The 21,571-nt window shown below is 42.7% G+C and overlaps 1 protein-coding gene across 2 annotated transcripts in view; it reads left to right on the forward strand.

Annotated features, from left to right (window-relative positions):
- Positions 1 to 10,991, forward strand: part of GBP3 (guanylate binding protein 3) — a 15,794-nt gene extending 4,803 nt beyond the window's left edge. For both annotated transcript variants that reach the window (XM_011982071.1, XM_011982072.1), the window contains 9 exons: positions 2,478 to 2,605; positions 3,181 to 3,290; positions 3,552 to 3,748; positions 4,403 to 4,645; positions 5,800 to 6,080; positions 6,711 to 6,923; positions 8,333 to 8,435; positions 8,666 to 8,859; positions 9,817 to 10,991. In XM_011982071.1, the coding sequence (XP_011837461.1) occupies positions 2,478 to 2,605; positions 3,181 to 3,290; positions 3,552 to 3,748; positions 4,403 to 4,645; positions 5,800 to 6,080; positions 6,711 to 6,923; positions 8,333 to 8,435; positions 8,666 to 8,859; positions 9,817 to 9,945 (1,598 nt within the window). In that variant the 3' untranslated portion in view covers positions 9,946 to 10,991. The remainder of the gene's footprint in view (positions 1 to 2,477; positions 2,606 to 3,180; positions 3,291 to 3,551; positions 3,749 to 4,402; positions 4,646 to 5,799; positions 6,081 to 6,710; positions 6,924 to 8,332; positions 8,436 to 8,665; positions 8,860 to 9,816) is intronic.
- The last annotated feature ends 10,580 nt before the right edge of the window (positions 10,992 to 21,571 follow it).

Raw genomic sequence — 21,571 nt, forward strand, 5'->3', positions numbered from 1 at the left:
CAGGCCAGTCTCAAACTCCTGACCTCAGGTAATCCACCTGCCTCGGTCTCCCAAAGTGCTGGGATTTCAGGCTTGAGCCACTGCGCCTGGCCCTTTTCAATTTTTTTGATAGTCACCATACTAATGGATGTGAAGTAGTATCTCACTATGGTTTTAATTTCCATTTCCCTAACAACTAGTAATGTTGAACATCTTTTCAGGTGCTTATTGGCCGTTCTTTAGAGAAATGTCAATTCAAGTTCTTTGTTTACTTTTTAATCTGTTTGTGTTGCATTGTAGGAATTCTTTATATTTGCTAGATATCAATTCCTTATCAGATACATGTTTAGCAAATGTTTTCTTCCATTCCATGTGTTGCCTTTTTTATGCTGTTGATAGTGTCATTTGATACACAGGAGTTTTTAATTTTGATGAAGTCAAAGTTATCTGTTTTTTCCTTTCACTGTCTGTTTTTTCCCATTTGTTTTCTCCCATAAGTTTTATAGTTTTAGCTCTAATGGTTAGTTCTTTGATCCATTTTGAGTTACTTTTTGGATTGTGTAAGCTAACAGTCCAACTTTTTTTTTTTTTTTTTTTGGCATGTGAGCATGTGAATACTGTTTTCCCAATGTCATTTGTTGTAGAGACTCCTCTTTCTGCATTGAATGATCTTAGCACCCATGTTGAAAATTATTTGACTATAGATATGAGAGTTCATTTCTAGGTTCTCTACTCCATTGGTTGATAATAGTGTTTAAGCCAATACCAAACTGTGCTGATTATCCTGGTTTTACAGTAAGTTTCAGAACTCAGAAACTGTGAGCCTCTGACTTTCTTCTTTCTTTTTGAGATTATTTTGACAATTTGGAGAACTCTTGAAATTTCATATGAAAGTTAGTGTGGATATTTTTTATATTTTTATTTATTAAAAAAGTCATTGGAATTTTGATAGGGATTGCATTGAATCTGTATGTCACTTTTACAGGATGTCTTTCTAATTATTTATCTCTTGCTTAATTTCTTTTAAGAATGTTTGGCCAAGTGCAGTGGTTCACACCTGTAATCCCAGCACTTTGGGAGGCTGAGACCAGCAGATCACTTGAGCTCAAGAATTTGAGACCAACCTGGACAACACGATGAAACCCCATCTCTACAAAATATACAAAAATTAGACAGGCCTAGTGGCACATGCCTGTAGTCTCAGCTACTCGGGAGGCTGAGGTGGCAAGATTGCTTGAGCCTTGGAGGTCAAGGCTACAGTGAGCAGTGATCACAGTCCAGCCTGGATGACACAGTGACACTCTGTATCAAAAAAAAAAAAAAGAGTTTTGTAATTTTCATTATACAAGTCATTGCCCTCTATGGTTAAGTTTTTTGGGTTTGTTTGTTTGTTTGTTTTGTGACAAAGTCTCACTCTGTCGCCAGGCTGGAGTGCAGTGGAGCAATCTCAGCTCACTGCAACCTCCGCCTCCTGGGTTCAGGCAATTCTCATGCCTCAGGCACCCGAGTAGGTGGGATTACAGGCGCCCACCACCACACCCAGCTAACTTTTTTTTGTATTTTTAGTAGAGATAGGGTTTCACCACGTTGGCCAGATGGTTTCGATCTCCTGACCTTGTGATCCACCCACCTCGGCCTCCCAAAGTGCTGGGATTACAAGCATGAGCCACTGTGCCCGGTCAATTTTATTCTTAAGTAGTTTGCCCTTTTGGTGGTATGTTTAATGGGATTGCTTTCAGAATTTCCTTTTGGATTGTTCATTGCTACTGTATAGAAATGCAGCTGATTTCTACATGTTAATTTTGTATGCTGCAACTTTGCTGAATTCTTTTTATTAGTTCTAACAGTTCTGTGTAATATTTAACGTTTTCTACAGAGATCATATCATCAATGAATACAGATTATTTTACATCTTCCTTTCCAATTTAGATGCTTTCTGTTTCCTTTTCTCACCTAATTATGCTGGATAGGACCTTTAGTACTTTGTGGAAAAGAAGTGGCAAAAGTGGGCATCCTTTCCTTGTTCCCATATTAGAGGAAAATTTTCAGTCTTCACCATTGAGTATGAAGTGGGCTATGAATTTTTCATATATGTCCTTTATATTTTTATATTGTTGAGGTAATTTTTTTTCTATTTCCCTACCCTTCTTCTTCTTTTTTTTTTTTTTAAAGACAGAGTCTTGCTCTGTTGCCCACGCTGGAGTGCAGTGGTGCTATCTCGGCTCACAGCAACCTCCGCCTCTTGGGTTCAAGTGATTCTCCTGCCTCAGTTTTTTTCTATTTCTAACTTGTTGATTATTTTTATCATGAAAGGTCCTGAATCCATTTATATACTGGATATTCAAATTTTTCTATTTTTCTGATTATAAGTAAGGTAAGTACGGATTGTGGTTTTGGTTATCTCTCTTAACATTAATTATGATGCTACATTTGCCTCAATTTCCAGAAGTACCTGCTATTAAACCTCCAGCCCTTCTTATTCCATCTCTTCTTTACAGGCTTCTCTCTGGGCTCCACAGTGGAATCTCACACCAAAGGAATCTGGATGTGGTGTGTGCCTCACCCCAAGAAGCCAGAACACACCCTAGTCCTGCTTGACACTGAGGGCCTGGGAGATGTAAAGAAGGTAAGGGTCAAAGATTCAATTTTGGAATAAGCCTCTCCTCTCTGAATATTTTAAGCACCATTTAGTTTTTTCTTAAAGAAGTATTTGCATTTAACTATAATTTGTCTTTTCATTTCTGTGTACATGTCATATGGCCAAACTTAGCAAAAAAAAAGTTCATAAGACAGAATCCTAGAAGAGCATGTTGGTCAACACACAGTATTCTACTAACTGTAGGTTGTAAGCTATGTGAGTTAACACAGATGCATGAAGAGAGCACAAATAAATCCAATGTCTTGAGTCCTATCCTGCAGAGAACTTATAATTCAGTAGCCTAAGCAAATTTAAATTATACTTCAGGCCTTAGAATGCCCACCAACCTTGAATGTTTATTTTGCAATTATCTGCCAATGATCATAAGAGGACCTAGTGAGAATCAGCTGAGTAACAATTATTTTGTTTGGATTTGGGTTCTTTTCCTGGGTCATTAGTCTTAAAAGAAAACTCTAACTTATGATATACTTATACTACTGTTACTCTGGGAAGTGCTGTGACGATGAAACTTGCTCCTGACTCCAGTGTGTCTTGACTTCCAGGGTGACAACCAAAATGACTCCTGGATCTTCGCCCTGGCCATCCTCCTGAGCAGCACCTTCGTGTACAATAGCATGGGAACCATCAACCAGCAGGCCATGGACCAACTGCAGTATCCTTTGTGACCCAGAACAGCACCAAGGTCAGAGGGGACACCTGTAGTCATAAACCAGCTGCCTAACTGTGAATCTTCATGAATCAAGCTCAAGAGGAGAAAACAAAAAATAATGCAAGTACGAGGAGCGATCCCATGTATCCACTTTAGAAATGACACTTAGGAGCAAAGGAAAATGGAAGGTTTGGGAATGTGTTGAACTTAATATGGGATGAGGTCCCTGTTCATTTTGTCACATTTCCTTAGTTAGCTACTCAGCTATGTGACAGAGCTGACACATCGAATCCGATCAAAATCTTCACCTGAAGAGAATGAGAATGAGGATTCAGCTGACTTTGTGAGCTTCTTCCCAGACTTTGTGTGGACACTGAGAGATTTCTCCCTGGACTTAGAAGCAGATGGACAACCCCTCACAGCAGATGGGTACCTGGAGTATTCCCTGAAGCTAACACAAGGTAACAGGGACGTACCATTGATAAATGAGGATGACAAAACACTGGAAATTATCATTTTTTAGTTTACTATTGATAGTTTTCTCACATTTATAGTTTTCTATATCTCTAGCTTGCTATTCTTAAGAATTAATGCTTGCTATTAGCAATCAAAAAGGTTTTTTGAAAAAAGGAAAAAAGGAATGAATGCTTGCTGAATATCTAAATTAATAGACTAGATTTTAAATTATATTCTCCTGTGTTCTAAAATAAGTTTCTTTTTCTTTCATTTTCCCCTATTGTATAATTTAGGTAAATTTTATCTCCTTATGTAGGGTTCGTGATTCTGTATTTACCCATAAAATATGAAGGCAATGGATATTTATTTAAAGAACATAGATTAAACATGAACAGTGTACTAGTCCAAATGTTGGCAAACTGCAGCCTAAGACAAATGATGGCCAATGCTGCCTGCCAGCTGTCTTTCTAAATGAGGTTTTTTGGGAAGAATGCTCTGCCCATTCATTTACATATTGTCTAAAGCTGTTGTCATGCTCCAATAACAGAGTTGAGTACTTGGAAAAGAGACCACCTAGCCTGCAGAGCCTAAAATACTTACTATTTGACCCTTTATAGAAACACTTATATTAGGCAAATTTCTTTATTATGTTTTTCTAGGTACCAGTGAAAAAGATAAAAATTTTAATCTGCCCCGACTCTGTATCCGGAAGTTCTTCCCAAAGAAGAAATGCTTTGTCTTTGATCGCCCCGTTCACTGCAAGAAGCTTGCCCAGCTCGAGAAACTACATGATGAAGAGCTGGACCCCGAATTTGTGCAACAAGTAGCAGACTTTTGTTCCTACATCTTTAGCAATTCCAAAACTAAAACTCTTTCAGGAGGCATCAAGGTCAACGGGCCTCGTAAGTCCCCTTCCTAGTACTTCTGCTCATTGTTAAAACTAAAGGATGGCCAGGCGTGATGGCTCACACCTGTAATCTCAGCACTATGGGAGGCCGAGGAGGGCAGATCACTTGAGGCCAGGAGTTTGAGACCAACCTAGCCCACATGGCAAAACCATGTTTCTACTAAACATACAAAAGAAATTAGACAGGCATGGTGGCACATGCCTGTAATCCCAGCTACTTGGGAGGCTGAGGCAGGAGAATTGCTTGAACCTGGGAGGCAGAGGTTGCAGTGAGATGAGATCACGCCACTGCACTCCAGCATGGGTGACAGAGGAAAAAAAAAATATGAAAGGAGCATGGAATAACTCCACCTAGTTTTAGCATTGAAAAATTCCAATCTACTGCTACATTTGTGTTAAACTCTAGATGACACCAACATTTCTAATAGATTTTGTTGGTCAACTTTCTTGGTGGGATAGGATAGGAAAAGCAAAGGAAAAAAGTTTTATTACTTAAAATTGCCACAGTAAACTGGGCCTGTACTGTACAGTAGCCATTAGACAAGTGGGACTATCTAAATGTAAATGTAAATCAATTAATATAAGGAAAAATTAATGTCAATTCACATGGCTATATTTCAGGGGCTTATATTTACATGTTCTCAGTGGCTAGCTTACTGAACAGCACATACAGAACACTTCTATCATTACAGAAAGTTTACTTTGACAATGCTGTGCTAAAATAAACCAAATGGAGGACTCCTTTTGACTAGGAGAGTATCATTTGTTCCACAAGTATTGATCAAATGCTACTGTGAATAGGCTGAGGATACAGTCATAAATGAAATAGCTATGGGTTCCTTTTCTGATGGTGCTTGGGGCTGAAATGGATGCAAACATTCAACTAACACAGGCCTATGTCATTTAGAACAAGGATTCTCAAATGTCAGTATGCATACATATCATTTGGGGATCTTACCCAAAGAGAAAAGTCTAATTCAGTAGATCTGGGACAGAGGCTGACAATAGGCATTTCCAGCAAGCTTCCAGTTGATTCTGAGGACCTTGATGCTGTGAGGAAAATAGGTGGAAATTGACATGTTCAGAATTACACAGAATACAGAATTTTCTTTAGTACAAGAAACATTATCGTTTGTTCTCTATATGTAGGTCTAGAAAGCCTGGTGCTGACCTATATTGATGCTATCAGCAGTGGGGATCTGCCCTGCATGGAGAACGCAATCCTGGCCTTGGCTCAGATAGAGAACTCAGTTGCAGTGCAAAAAGCCATTGCTCACTATGACCAGCAGATGGGCCAGAAGGTGCAGCTGCCCACGGAAACCCTCCAGGAGCTGCTAGACCTGCACAGGGACAGTGAGAGGGAGGCCACTGAAGTATTTATGAAGAACTCTTTCAAGGATGTGGACCATCTGTTTCAAAAGAAATTAGCGGTAATTTTTCTGTCACGTTTACATGAATTTGGATTTTGGAAGGTAAAATACTACTAAGAAATGAAATTGGTATTTATTTTGAGAGAAATAATTATTCTAGATTTTAAAATGGTGACAACTAGCTCTTGGTAATCGTAATCATCAGAAAAAAACAATTTTATTACTTCAGACTCAAAGTTTAAAAACATTGCTTATCAATAAAGGGTCTTCCCTTTATTAAATTCATGTAACTGACAATCAGAGCTTCTAATCAAATTACATGCCCACTCTTCTCAGACTGATTTGATATTCTAGCCAAATGCAAAGAAAATTTTCTTCTTAGTTATCTTGAGCAGGGTTCTGTTCAACCACATTTATTCCATATGAAATCATTAGTCCAATATGCAAAAGCAGAGTTTTCCTCTAACAGTTGACATAAAGCTATCAATCTCAGCCCTGAATCTCACCTCCAAAAAGAAAGCGACTTCAGTAGAAAGTGGGGTCAGGAGGAAGAGGGTGCTCCTGCTGAGGAGTCTGTCAGTTTCTCCAGAGTCATTGACTTTTTATTTTCAGAAGTCTTTCCCAAAATTCTGAGGTCAAGCTCACATCCTTTCCCTGTTATTCTTTTTACTTCGTGCTTTTACATTAAAGGTCCAGCTAGTAAAAAAGCGGGATGACTTTTGTAAACAGAATCAGGAAGCATCATCAGATCGTTGCTCAGCTTTACTTCAGGACATTTTCAGCCCTCTAGAAGAGGAAGTGAAGATGGGAATTTATTCGAAACCAGGTGGCTATTGTCTCTTTATTCAGAAGCTACAAGACCTGAAGAAAAAGTACCATGAGGAACCAAGGAAGGGGATACAGGTAACCAAGATTCATCTGTCAATTATGGAAATCTGCTGACCTGCCTCCTACAAACACTAAGGTGACCAAGTCTCGTTGCACACAGGTGTGCTTTTTTGTCTGTATAACATTCATGCTTTCATTCAATAACATATGCAGGGAGACTGTTACACCAGATATGTCCCAGGTGCTCATCAAAGGAAGTGCAGTCAGCGGGTGCGGTGGCTCAAGCCTGTAATCCTAACACTTTGGGAGGCAGAGGCAGGCAGATTGCTTGAGCTCAGGAGTTTAAGACCAGCCTGAGCAACATGGCGAAACCTGTCTCTCGTAAGAATATAAAAATTAGCCGGGCACTGTGGCACATGCCTGTAGTCCCAGGTACTCAGAAGGTTGAGGCAGGAGAATTGCTTGGGCCCGGGAGGTTCAGTGAACCAAGACTGCACCATAGCACTCTAGCCTGGGCAACAGAGCCAGACTCTTTCTTTCAAAAATTAGTTAATTAGGCCGGGCACAGTGACTCATGCCTGTAATCCCAGCACTTTGAGAGGCCGAGGCAGGCAGATTATGAGGTCAAGAGATCAAGACCATCCTGCCCAACATGGTGAAACCCCATCTCTACTAAAAATACAAAAATTAGCTGAGCGTGGTGGCGGGTGCTTGTAATTCCAGCTACTTGGGAGGCTGAGGCAGGAGAATCACTTGAACCCAGGAGGCGGAGGTTGCAGTGAGCTGAGATCGTGCCACTGCACTCCAGCCTGGCAACAGAGCAAGATTCTGTCTCAAAAAAAAAAAAAAAAAAAAAGGTAGTTAATTAATTAGAGAGTGTAGTCAATTAACTATTGAGTTATAAATTCAATTATCAGATTAACCACCAAGTTGTTGTCATGATCATTACAGCTGAATTTTTTTCTGTTCCAAGAGACAAAAACCCAATGATGGTTGCTTAAAAAAAAATTGGTAATTCATTGTTTTAGGTTTCAAACTGGATTTAAAGGACATCTGGATCCAAGATTTCAAATAATGTCATGATCTGTCTCTCTGCCTGATGTCCTCCCTGCATTCCCCACAATTCCCTCCCTCTCTTCCTCCCTCTATCTGAATCACTCTGACTTGCTCTCTCAAGGAGGGCTTCATTCTCCAGTCAGCTCAGCCCATTTGGAACCACAGCATTAAATTTAGAGCCCTCAATTTGAAAAGAACAGGGAATCTTATTTCCCAGTATCTATATCATCCTCCTAAATAAGATTCTGCTAAGTAAGGTCATCTGATTGGCCAGCTTGGAGCATGTATCTGGCCCTGTGATAGAGAATCTTGACTACCAGGCACACCAAGAGGAAGAATTCTCAGAAGAAAAGATGGTTGACAGACGAACAGGAACACCTGCTTACAGCCATTTCCTACTTCTCACTCTGTGTTCTCTGGGTCCTAAGGCTGAAGAGATTCTGCAGACATACTTGAAATCCAAGGAGTCTGTGACTGATGCAATTCTACAGACAGACAAGATTCTCACAAAAAAGGAAAAGGAGATTGAAGGTGAGGAGCAAGTCAAAGGATCAGCTTATCCTAAAGCTTTTCAAATTTTAAATAATTTGACTGGATAAACCTAACTTCCATAAACTAAAGCAAGACGTGTCTTACTTATTGAGGTCATCTCTGAGTAGGTCATATGCAGTCAGCAGCAACAATGGCAAGTAAGTTTATAACAAAGAATGAGGTAATAAGATAACCCCACACAAACTTTTTTTCTTCCTTTTCCTCCACAGTGGAACATGCAAAAGCTGAATCTGCACAGGCTTCAGCAAAAATGGTGGAGGAAATGCAAATAAAGTATCAGCAGATGATGGAAGAGAAAGAGAAGAGTTATCAGGAACATGTGAAACAATTGACTGAGAAGATAGAGAGGGAGAGGGCCCAGTTGCTGGAAGAGCAAGAGAAGACCCTCACTAGTAAACTTCAGGTATCCAAATGCATCACCTTGTTGTTTGTTTTTCTGTTTTCTGTCTGTTCTTCCTGATCACAAACTTAGTATGGCAGAGAGAACATAAAGCCCAGGGGAAGGATTCTGCTTGCTCACTTGTACCTTCTTGTTTCTGTCTATCTGACTTGAAGTGGCCACTGCCTACATGTGGTCACTAAAACTTTATTTGCAGCATGTCACATTCAGTCCTTTTTTAGTATATCCTTCCACTTATGACTCTCATATACTAGGCATCATAAAAATGCCTTATCTATATCTCTTGCTTAATACCATATGAAGTGAGAACTTCATCCCAATTACTTAGGAGAGGAAACAGAGGTTCAGAAAATATTAAATAACTTTTATAGTGTCACACAGCTAGTAAATATCTGACCCATCTTCATCACTTCATGGAATCCACAGTAATATTTTTTCTATCCCATCTAGTATGACTTTGGCTCTAAGATAACTTTTATGAGCAGAAGGACTCCCTAACCCTCACACCTGTAGGGCAGTCTACCACTCCTGTCTGTTTTCTGTGCCCTACTCACAGCTTGTGTTGAGTTGGGAGCTATGTGCAGAAATTATATATGTTAAGTCTGGCACTTGGATTTCCTTGCCTATCTTCTGCTACCCCTGCCAACAGGGAGTAGAGACTTAGACCAAATTTCCTGATCTAAGATTCATAAACCTCATCAGATTTTGAGAGTACCTTATTTCTCAATTATGTGTATATATAATAATATGTATGTAGGTAGGTGTTTTAAAAAGTCTATAATGCATAGGGAAGACTTGAAGTCAAATATATTAAGATTGACCACAAAGGTTTTGTAATAGGGGGAAAAAAGCAAGAACTCTTTTGGCTATAGAAAACCCAGGAATGCATGTGGAAACTAGATAGCTTATAGAGATTTACTTAATGCTACACTTATTTAGTCTCCATTTGTCCCTTTTTAGGAACAGGCCCGACTACTGAAGGAGAGATGCCAAGGTGAAAGTACCCAACTTAAAAATGAGATACAAAAGCTACAGAAGACCCTGGGAAAAAAAAACAAGAGATATATGTCCCGTAAGCTAAAGATCTAAACAACAGAGCTTTTCTGTCACCCTGACTCAAGGCATAACTGAAACAATTTTAGAATTTGGGACAAGTGTCACTATATTTGATAATAATTAGATCTTGCATCATAACACTAAAAGTTTACAAGAACATGCAGTTCAATTATCAAAACTATGTTTTTTCCTTAAAAAGATTGTAAATTGTGCAACAAAGATTGCATTTACCTCCGTACCAACAGAGGAGGGGTCATGAGTTGCTGCCATTCAGAAGTTTATTCTTCCAGATGACCAGTGGATACTGAGGAAAGTCTTAGGTAAAAATCTTGGGACATATTTGGGCACTGGTTTGGCTAAGTGTACAATGGGTCCCAATATCAGAAACAACCATCCGAGCTTACTAGGGAAGACAGTGTACAGTTCTCCATTATATCAAGGCTACAAGGTCTATGAGCAATAATGTGATTTCTGGATATTGCCCAGGGATAATTCTCACTGACAGATCTCAAGCTAAAGCAAACCACCTTATACAAAAATCTAGAATCTTATATTTTCCATAGGAAGGTAGAAGAAATCATTAGCATTGAGTAGGAATTGAATCATAAACAAATGGGCTAATGAAGAAATATTTTCTTTCTTCTTCAGTTCATCTAGATTATAACGTTAATGTGACACTTTAGACCTTTAGACAGTTGACACTGAATTAAATAATCACATCATAATAATTATTCACTGTGTAATTTTAGTGATGTATAACTTGCAATGATGCACTTTGATGATAGAGAATATGTCAGAAAATTGAACTAACTTAATTATTTGATTGTTTTAATCCTAAAGCATAGGCTAGTCTTTTCCTAATTCTTAAAGGTCATACTTGAAATCCTGCCAATTTTCCCCAAAAGGAATATGGAATTTTTTTGACTTTTTTTTGAACAATAAAATAATTATCTTGTTATTACTTAGTATATGTAGACTTCATCCCCATTATCAAAAGTCCTAGGTAAGTGGTTGACATTTCTTACAGCAATTACAGTTTATTTTTGAACTAGAAATAAACTAACCTAGGAATAAAATAAGTTTCACTAGTCTATTTCCTTTTTTTTTTTTTTTTAGTTTTTCACCAAAAAATAAGGTTTGAGTCTTTATAGCAGTGGTTGGCTAACTTTTCTGTAAAATGCCAGATAGTGATTATTTATGGTTTTGCAGGTCAACTGTCTCAACTACTAAACTCTGCATATAGTACAAATGCAGCCATAGACAATACATAAGTAAATGGGTGGGGCTATGTACCAATAACACTTAATTTTCAAAAACAAGTGGCACACACAAGCTATAGTTTGCAGACTTTTGCTTTATAGAAACATTGGTCAAAGTTTCATTATATACCTGCCTTATTTTACATACATTTATAAGAATCATAAGGATTAGATTGTGTATGTTAGAATCTTAAATAATTATGTAGTGTTTCAAAATATTACATGATGAATCCCGAGAGGACCCACAGACCCTCTGAAGGAAGCCGACTGCTCCTGCAGGACCCAGGAAACACTCCAAATATTCTGACTGCCCCAACTGCAGAAGTGGGAAAAGGAGACTCTCCTCTCTGGAACACACACCCCCGCTGGAGAAGCTGAAGGTCTGTGTGCAGGAGAAGTTTCCGACTTTAGCTGAAGCTGAGTCAAGTTAGAGAGCCAAGCAAAATACAGGGGTAGAGGAAGCAGCTGGAAGGCCCTGGGAGCTTGCTGGGTCCCCAGCAGCCCATTCCTGCCTGACACCATGGGGATCTATCAGGAGGTCAGCCAGAGGAGCCTCTTGCCAGAACTCAGGGAAGTCACAAATCCAGCATGCAAACTTCACAGGAGGGTGAAGAACGAAAGTCCTTTTCTTTCTCAGCTGGGAGGTGGAAAGCCTCAGGCAAATTTTCAAGCCCCCTTGCCCTCTGCCTGGAAACAGACTCAGGGCTGTTGGTGGGTGTGGAGGAAGTGGGAGTGAGACCAGCCTTCCAGTTTGCATCAGAGCTGGGTGAGGCCTGTGACTGCCAGCTTCCTCCACTCCCCTGACAACCTGCATGACTCAGCAGAGGCAGCCATAATTCTCCTAGGTACACAACTCCAGTGACCTGGAAATCTCTCTCCCACCCTCCACAGCAGCCACAGCAACACCCACCCATGGATAGTCTGAGCTCAGACACTCCTAGCCCCGCCCCAACCTGATGGTCCTTCTCTATCCACCCTGGTAGCAGAAGACAAAGGGCATTTAATCTTGGGAGTTCTAGGACGCTGCCCACCATCACTCCCTCTCGCACTGATGCTTTCTGGAAAGTGCCACCTCCTCGCAGGAGACCAACAAGCACAAAAATAGAGCATTAAATCACCAAAGCCAAGGATCCTCATGGAGTCCATTTCACCCTCCACCACCTCCACCGGAACAGGGGCTGGTACTGTAGCAGGATGAGCTGCAAACAAAACTCCTCAGACACTGAGTTAAAGAAGGAAGGGGTTTATTTGGCTGGGGGCATTGGCAAGATTCCTGTCTCAAGTGTTGAGCTCCCGGAGTGAGCAATTCCTGTCCCTTTTAAGGGTCACAACTCTAAGGGGGTATGTGTGAGAGGGTCATGATCGATTGAGCAAGCAGTGGGTACATGACTGGGGGCTGCATGCACCAGTAATAAGATCGGAACAAAACAAGATAGGGATTTTCACAGTGCATTTCTATACAATGTCTGTAATCTATTGAAAATATAACTCATTAGGTCAGGGGTTGATCTTTAACTACCAGGCCCAGGGTGTGGCACCGGGCCATCTGCCTGTGGATTTCATTTCTGCCTTTTAGTTTTTACCTCTTTTTTCTTTGGAGGCAGAAATTGGGCATAAGACAATATGAGGGGTGGTCTCCTCCCATATTTCCCCCTTTTGAGACCTCACTCATTTTATTAGTGGGAGTTGTCACTTTCATTTTCACTACCCATGTCTTCTTGCAAGACAGATCAATAGTGATTCATATAGTATACTTGTGCTGAAGCATTTTGGTGAACTAAGGTAGTGATGAAGCTTTTTATCATTTGAAGAAGTGCAGGTATCAAACAAGGGAGCAGTAGGTAGGTTCCTATTATTATTATAACTCCTATTAAAAGAGTTTTAAATCCTCCTAGTGCTGGGAACCATTTTCCAAACATGTCCCCAGGATCAAATCCATGCCACACTTGCATGGGCACGTGTGCCAGTTTTGTCATATCTCTAACTATGTCTTCAACTACTTGCCCTTGATCATCTATTTGTAGACAGCAATTAATAAGGTTAAATTTCCCACAGACCCTTCCTTCAGCTGCTAGCAAGTAGCTGAGAGCCAATCTATTTCGATAGGTAGCATTTCTCATCTGAGTTTCTTGCAGGGCCAGAACAGTGAAGGCTTTGCCAGTTTTATTAGTGATTACTTGTAAGACAACTTGTAACCATATGATTTGGTTGATCATATAAATGGGGGTCCGGTATCCCCACGAGCTGTCTTGTGCCCAAGTAGCAGGGCCATAATATTGTATGATTCTCTCAGGGAGCTATTCACCATCTTTCCACTTTCCTATAGCTATGCTTCTCTTTTCACAGGACGCATAGACAGGGAAGCCCAGGAGTTCACCTGTTTTTATGGGCAGTAGGAAGAAAGATGGTTTAATAGTGCCAATAACACAACTACCTGCCCAGTAGTCAAGTAATCTGGCATAAGCTCTATGCCTACATATCCAGTATAATCCAGTGGGTGCTGTCCAGTCCCGGTGGGACTCCAGGTGGGTCCACACAGTTTGCAACTTTGGAAATTTGCTAAATGGATTCCTCTCTGTTTGATTTGAACTCCACCAAGTGACTGTTTTTGTGGTACCATTATACAGTTTCTGTCTCAGACAACTAAGTCGTCCTACGGGGTGAGTGAATTCTTTTTCTTCTCTAGCTATGCAATATTGTCCAATAATTGAGGCTTTTAGGACCCAGAAATTATCAGGTTGATTCTTTTGAGCTGGAATTCATCAGGAACTGGGTCTGTAGGTACTAATTCTCGAGCTTCCCATGGCCATTGATCTCCCATTACGGTTCCTCTATATATATAACATGAAGTGATATTGAGAGACTGGGCTACATGCTTGGCTAATTGCAAAAACACATTTCTTGTTTTTCCTGGAATTTCTGGTACTGGTACATTTAGTTCATCATAGAAAGTTTGAAACACTGGTTCCGGAGAGCATTTGTAAACTTCTCCTCAAACCAAGATATAGTCCGGCCCCATCGATTCCTAAGGTCACACGCTCCCCTTTTTTCCAGCGAGGATCAAGGGGATTGTTTATTACTAGCTCTAAGGGGTTACATTGTCCCTTAGTACAGGAAGGGCCATTTTTTCCTTTCTGAAGGTGAACTGGATCCTTTTCATTTTTTATCCAAGTGGCCCAAATGACACAAGACTAGTATCCACATTCATTTCCACACAGTCCTAATTCATGACAAATGTACCTATTTTCGGTCATATAGCCTTTCTCCCAACTAAAAGAGCCACATCCCTTTCCTAACTTATTGCTATTAATAATGGCACAGGCATCAAATTTCAAGATTATCATTTGGGCACCCCTTTTTCTTCTGTTCTGGCTAATACTTTACTTGCATCATTTATGAGTCCCCACCAGTCTTCAGTCCTTAATCTTACTTCAAAAACTGTGGACATGGGAGGCTCAGAGGGGTCATAACATACATATCTTGTACTGAGTGTCATTATATAAACATATTCCTTTTAAAGTTCCTAGGCATTCATAGTAACTATAGAACAGAAAGATTGTTTTAACTAGTTGTCCTACCTTGGTAACCTCATGTATACACTGAGAGCAGTCTTCCACGCGGGGAAAATCAGTGGAAGTTTTCACTATACGAGTCCAAATTATAAGGAAAATGAGTCCTATGATGATTCTCCTCATGTTTCGGCCATGCGTAGACCAGTCAGCTTCTGGGTGTGACTGGAGCAGGGCTTGTCGTCCTCCTCAGAGTCACTTTGCAGGGGTTGTCCGGGCTCAGTTTTGCCTCCCAGGTTTCATCGGCTGCAGGTTTCACACGGCTGTGGTGGATCCAGGTTGGGATTCCTTCTACCTTTACAGCCGTGGGGGTGGTCAGGATGATCGTCTAAGGTCCTTTCTACCGTGGCTGCAAAGGGGCTATATTCCAGTCCTTGATCCACACGCGATCACCTGGAGAGAAAGGGTGAACTGGGGAGAATAAGCTGATGGGACATCTCTCATTTACCCAAGTTGAGATTGTTTGTGCAATTTTTCCTAAAGCCTGTAGCTGTCGCTGTAATTCAATTTCACCTAACTCTCGGGGAGTGCCTGGAAGCCCCTGTAGTATAGGAGGAGGCCTATGATACAGTATTTCATAAGGGGAGTATCCTATTTTCTTAGAAGGAGTGCATCTAATTTTAAACAATACTATAAGAAGGGCCTTTATCCACTTTAATCCTGTTTCCTGACATATTTTCCCTAAACTATTTTTGACAGTCCGATTCATTTGCTCCACCTTTCCTGAACTTTGAGGTCGGTAGGTGGCATGTAGCTTCCAAGTGATTCCTAATGCTTTTGCTGTCTTCTGTACCAACTCAGTCACAAATGCCGGCCTGTTATCTGAGCTGATTCGTAAGGGCAGTCCAAACCTAGGAATAAGATCTCAGAGAAGCACACGGGTTACCTCATAGGCCTTTTCAGTTCGTGTTGGATAAGCCTCCATCCACCCAGAGTAAGTACACACAAGAACCGGCAAATACTTGTTACCTCCACATTTTGGCATTTCTGTGAAATCCACCTGAAGATCCTCAAAAGGAGCCGCTCCATAAGCTTGTATGCTGGGTGGAACACTGCGGCCTTGCCTCGCATTGTACTGTCGGCAGGTAACACACTGTTGTGCTACTGCTTCGGCAAGGGCTGGCAAGTGCGAGATGTAGAAGTACCGACCTAACAATTTTTCAAGTGACTCTTGACCTAGGTGAGTGGTTTCGTGCATGGCCAATACTACTGTGGCTCCCAGCAACTATGGCACAGCTATCCTCCCATCTGGCAGTCTGATCCATCCTCCTTTTATTACTTGCCCCCCTTCTGCTTGGAAGAAGTCTTTTTCTTCCTTAGAATAGGTAGGTACCAGGTCAGGTGTTTGAGGGAGTAAGGGGGCTACTACTGATGCCTGGTAAGGGGTAGATGCTGCTTTTCGAGTTTCTGAATCAGCTCGAGAGTCTTCTAAGTCCACTGAGATGGAGGCTTGCTGGGGTCCCCTGCAGTGCATGACTGCCACCGCCTGAGGTTTCCACACTGCCTCTAATAATCGTAGAATTTCTTGTTGATGTTTTATGTCCTTTCCCCCAGAGTTTAACAGACCCTTTTCCTTATATAATGCTCCATGCACTTGGAGGGTTAGAAAGGCATATCGAGACTCAGTGTAGATGTTTACCATCTTACCTTCACTGAGTTCTAGAGCCCGAGTTAAAGCAATGAGCTCAGCCTTCTGGGCTGAAATGCCCTGTGGCAACAGTTTGGCTTCAATGACAGTATCCAAAGTTATCACCTCATATCCTGCCTATCTTTCTCCTTGTGGGTTAACGAAGCTGCTCCCGTCCACGTATAACTCCCAGCCTACTGATGTTCATGACTGGTCCTGAATGTCAGGTCTGCTAGAATGAATTGAGTCCAACACCTCAACACAGTTATGCTCAACTGGGCTCTCTGATACTGGGAGCAGGGTGGTGGGGTTTAGGGTGTTACAGACTTCAACAGTAATGTGGGAATTTTCACATAGCAAGCTTTGGTACTTGGTTAATGTAGCATTTGTTAGCCAATGATGTCCTTTGGTATTCATCAAAGTTACCACAGCATGGGGAGCCTTTATATTCAAGTTTTGCCCCAGGGTTAGTTTATCTGCTTCTTGTGCTAACAGGGCTGTTGCTGGCAGGGCCCTTAGACATGGTGGCCAGCCTTTGGAAACCCCATCTAGTTGTTTTTTTGAGAGATAGGCCACTGGCCTTGGCCAGGGCCCCACAGTCTGGGTTAAAACTCCAACTGCCATTTTTTCTCTTTCTTACACAAAGAGTGTAAAGGGCTTTGTCAAATTGGGTAGTCCTAGGGCTGCGGCCAACAAAACTTTTTCCTTTAACTTACAAAAGGCTTGCTGTTGTAGAGACCCCCATTCAAAAGGCTCCCGGTCACCCTACTTTGTAACCCCGTACAAAGGTTTGGCTAGTACTAGTACTGCAAAGTTTGGAATCCATAATCTGCAAAACCCCACAGCTCCTAGGAATTCCCTCACTTGCCTTCTGGTTTTAGGTTCCGGTAGGCTGCAGATGACCTGCTTTCTTTCTGACCCCAGGCTGCACTCCCCTTTCTGAATAGTGAATCCCAGGTAGCGTACCTGTTGTCTGCAGATCTGAGCTTTCTTCTTGGACATCTTATACCCACAGTCCTCCAGGTGCTGAAGCAGGGCATCAGTCCCTTTTGTGCACCTAACTGCCATGGAGTGTCCCAGCAGAAGGTCATCCACGTACAGGAGCAAGACGCAGCCTAGGTCTTTAGCAGGAAACTTTTGCAGGTCTCGAGCCAGGGCCTCCCCAAAGATAGTAGGGGAGTTCTTGAACCCTTGGGGAAGCCAGGTCCAAGTGTACTGAGTAGTGGCACCTGACTCCCGATCTTCCCACTGAAAGGCAAACAGCTTCTGGCTCTCAGGAGCTATTCTGATGCTAAAGAAGGCATCTTTTAACTCTAGACAGGTAAACCAGCTGTCCTCAGCTGGCAGCAGCCCTAACAATGTGTAAGGGTTAGGAACTGTTGGGTGCAGAGTCACTGTAGCTTGGTTGACCAAGCGCAAGTCCTGTACTGGCCGGTAGTCCTTGGTCCCTGGCTTAGGGACAGGCAGGAGGGGGGTGTTCCACGGAGACTGGCAAGGAACTATAATTCCATAGGCTTTCAAGCACCTGAGATGAACCTGGATTCCTTAGAGAGCTTCTCTGGGAACTGGATACTGCTTTTGTCTAATTGGTTGGGTCCCAGGCTTAACTTCTATGAGTACGGGGGCTTGGTTGACCGCCAGTCCCGGAGGGTTATCCTCTGCCCATACTCGGGACCATCACTTAGCCAGAGCTGGTTTTATCTCTTGGCCTGGCTTGGTTAGACAAAGTCTCCATCTTTCTTCCCGGGGGACTGTAAGGGCCATGATAACTCTGTTCCCGGTAACTTTAGCTGTAAAGAGCCCTGTTTTGTAAAGGAGATGGTGGCTCTCAGCTTGCTAAGCAAGTCTCTTCCCAGCAAGGGCAAGGAACAACCAGGCATGTACAAGAACTGGTGAACTATCTCATGTCCCCCCACCGAGCAGGCCCGTGGTAGACAGAAAGCCTGCTTAGTGGAAACTCCTGTTGCTCCAATTATATCAATGGGTTTCCTGGATAAGGGGGCGACTGGGGTGGTCACTACTGAATGTTCAGCACCAGTATCGACCAAAAACTTAATATCCTTGCCCCCAATTGTAATCCTGACCGTGGGCTCCTTGGGGGCATTTGAGCCTGGTCCCCTTCAGTCCAGTAGCCCTTCAGCCAGATTTAACAAAGCTCCCTCGTCTTTATCTGAGGTATTTTGTTCCAAACCATCTTGCTTTTCCTTCAGTTGGGGACACTTATCTTTTCAATGTCCTATTTCCTTACAATAGGCGCATTGGTTACGTTGCAAGCATGGGCGATTAAACTAGGTATTCTTCCCTGAACCCCTCTTTCCCTTTCCTTTCAGTGGAATTCCCTTTAATGGCCACGGCCAGTAAGTTAGCGTTTCACCTAGCCTGGCATTCACCTTCCTTACGGCTTTCTCTGTGGCTTGTTTCATCTCTATTCACAAACACTTGATTGGCTATTTCCAGTAACTGTGAGGTATTCATATCCACAAACCCAGCCTGTTTCTGCAATATTCTCCTGATATCATCTGTGCTTTGACTAACTAAGGCCATGTTAATCATGCGCTGATTTTCACAGCTATCTGGATCAAAAGGAGTTTACATACCGTAAGCCTCACACAGTCTTTCATAGAATTGCGCTGGACCCTCCTCTTTTCTTCGGATGACCTCAGAGACCTTATTTACATTTGTAGCCTTTTGAGCCCCTTTCTTTAGACCTTCTATTAATGCCTCACGGTACCGTCTTAGCCTCTCCATATCTGGTCCCTCGTTCGGGTCCCATTGGGGGTCTGTTCCTGGCAGTTGAATTCTTATATATTCTTGGGAGTTTTGGTAATCAGCTGGGACGTGCTCCTCTAGTCACTTAGTTGCCGCCTGGAGCACTCTTCGCCTTTCATCTGTATTAAAGAGGTACATGAGCAGCTGGTGGCAATCAGCCCAAGTAGGATTATGAGTCTGTATAATAGTTTGGAGCAAGTCAATTAAAGCTTGAGGCTTTTCAGTGTAAGATGGAGTATTATTTTTCCAAGTGAGGAGGTCAGCAGAGGTGAAAGGTTGAAAGGCATGCCTTTACACCATGTGTCCATCCTCATCTACCCCAGTATATCGCTGCTCTCTCAGGGGCATTTGGATTCCAGTTTTGGGCTGCAAGCGAGCTGCCAAGGGAGGAGTTTCTCCCGCAGCTTCACTTCCTCTCTTGTCTACTCTGGGTGGTCTAGGGGTGTGGTCATCTGGTGGAGGTGGAGGTGCTGTGGGCTCAGGGGTGGGGAGCCCTACCTCCTGATAAAGAGGGGGTATTACTGGTACCAGTTCCTGCCATGATTCTTCTGGTGTTGGGTCGGACAGGACTTTTTGGTGCTGACTTCCCTCGGCAGGTGGAGCAAGGACCTTCCTTAACTAACTGTCCCTTTGCTACTAGTACTGCTTCTGCCTGTCCTCTTAACCACTGTGAGGGGTTCAAAACTAACTGTAACAAAGAATCTATATATGGGAACTGATCTGGGTACCCTGACTAACAGGTTACCCTGTGCCGTGCCTTCACGACAAGGGACCTGTCCAGGCTTCCTTCTGATGGCCAACCCACCTCTAATGCTGGCCAGTCTATCTCACACAAAGTTCTAAGTTTTCCTGGTGTCATGATGACTCCACAGTCTCCCTTAAATCCCTTTTTGAAATTTTTCAACATAGTTCCTAGTGGGGTGGGCTTACTTTGTGCCTGACCCATGTTTTCTCGAGACAAAACACCATGCTCACACCACACACACAACACAAAACAAAGAATGGGTAAAAAGGGCACACACACACTTTTACAGTTCATGCCAAACCAGAATCAAAAACTAAAATCAGAGTATCAAGAAATCTAAGCCAGGTCAAAACCAAAACCACAGTATCAAGCAATCCAAGTCAAGTCAAAAACCAAAACCAAAGTGCCGGTACAGACGCACCGTGGGTGATCAGGCCACGCTTCCACTGAAATGGAGTAGGCGAGTTCCCAAGACCAGCCCTGTCAAGCAATTTAAACCAAGTCAAAACCAAAACCAAAGTGCCAATAAAGGCATGCTGTGGGCGATCAGGCCACGCTTCCACTCATATGGAGTAGGCAAGTTCTCAAGACTAGTCTTACCAAGTTTCAGAAGTCCAGACTCCAAGTACCAGTTCCTTCCTGGTGTTCAGCCACTGCATTGATCCTCCATGGTGGCCTGCTACACACTGCTCTGGCGAGGCATCCCACAGGGGCAAATGCCTACCCGGGAGTGCTCTCAGGATCCGCATCGCTCAGGCTGGTCAGAGTCCCCCACTGGGATGTTCCATAGGGCAGGCTTAAGCCACCTAAGGAGCTGCCTTGACCATCCACCAATCACCTCACTTCCCGGTCAGGGAACCAAGAAATGTAGCAGGACGAGCCACAGACAAAACTCCTCAGACACTGCGTTAAAGAAGAAAGGGCTTTATTCAGCTGGGAGCTTCAGCAAGACTCACATCTCCAACAACTGAGCTCCCCAAGTGAGCAATTCCTGTCCCTTTTTAAGGGCTCACAACTCGAAGAGGGTCCATGTGAGAGGGTCGTGATCAATTGAGCAAGCAGGGGGCACGTGACTGGGGGCTGCATGCACAGCTAATTAGAATGGAACAGAACAGGACAGGGACCTTCACAGTGCTTTACCATAAAATGTCTGTAGTCTATAGATAACATAACCTTAGGTCAGGGGTCGATCTTTAACTACCAGACCCAGGGTGTGGCACCGGGCTGTCTGCTTGTGGATTTCATTTCTGCCTTTTAATTTTTACTTCTTCTTTCTTTGGAGGCAGAAATTGAGCATAAGACAATATGAGGGGTGGTTTCCTCCCTTAGTATCCATGGCTGAGAGACCCACAGATGGTCCACATCACAGGACTCTGTACAGACAACTCCCAGTACCAGCCTGGAGCTGGGTAGACGCACTGGCTGGCTAGACTCAGAAGAGAGACAACAATCACTGCAGTTTGGCTTACAGGAGCCATACCCATAGGAAAAGGGGGAGAGTACTACATCAAGGGAACACCCCAAGGGACAAAAGAATCTGAACAACAGCCTTCAGCCTTAGACCTTCCCTCTGACAGAGCCTACCCAAATGAGAAGGAACCAAAAAACCAGCTCTGGTAATATGATAAAACAAGGCCCTTCAACACCCCCCAAAAATCATCCTGGTTCACCAGCAATGGATCCAAACCAA

Source organism: Mandrillus leucophaeus, unplaced genomic scaffold (genome assembly GCF_000951045.1).
Source record: "Mandrillus leucophaeus isolate KB7577 unplaced genomic scaffold, Mleu.le_1.0 Scaffold235, whole genome shotgun sequence".
Classification (NCBI taxonomy): domain Eukaryota; kingdom Metazoa; phylum Chordata; class Mammalia; order Primates; family Cercopithecidae; genus Mandrillus; species Mandrillus leucophaeus.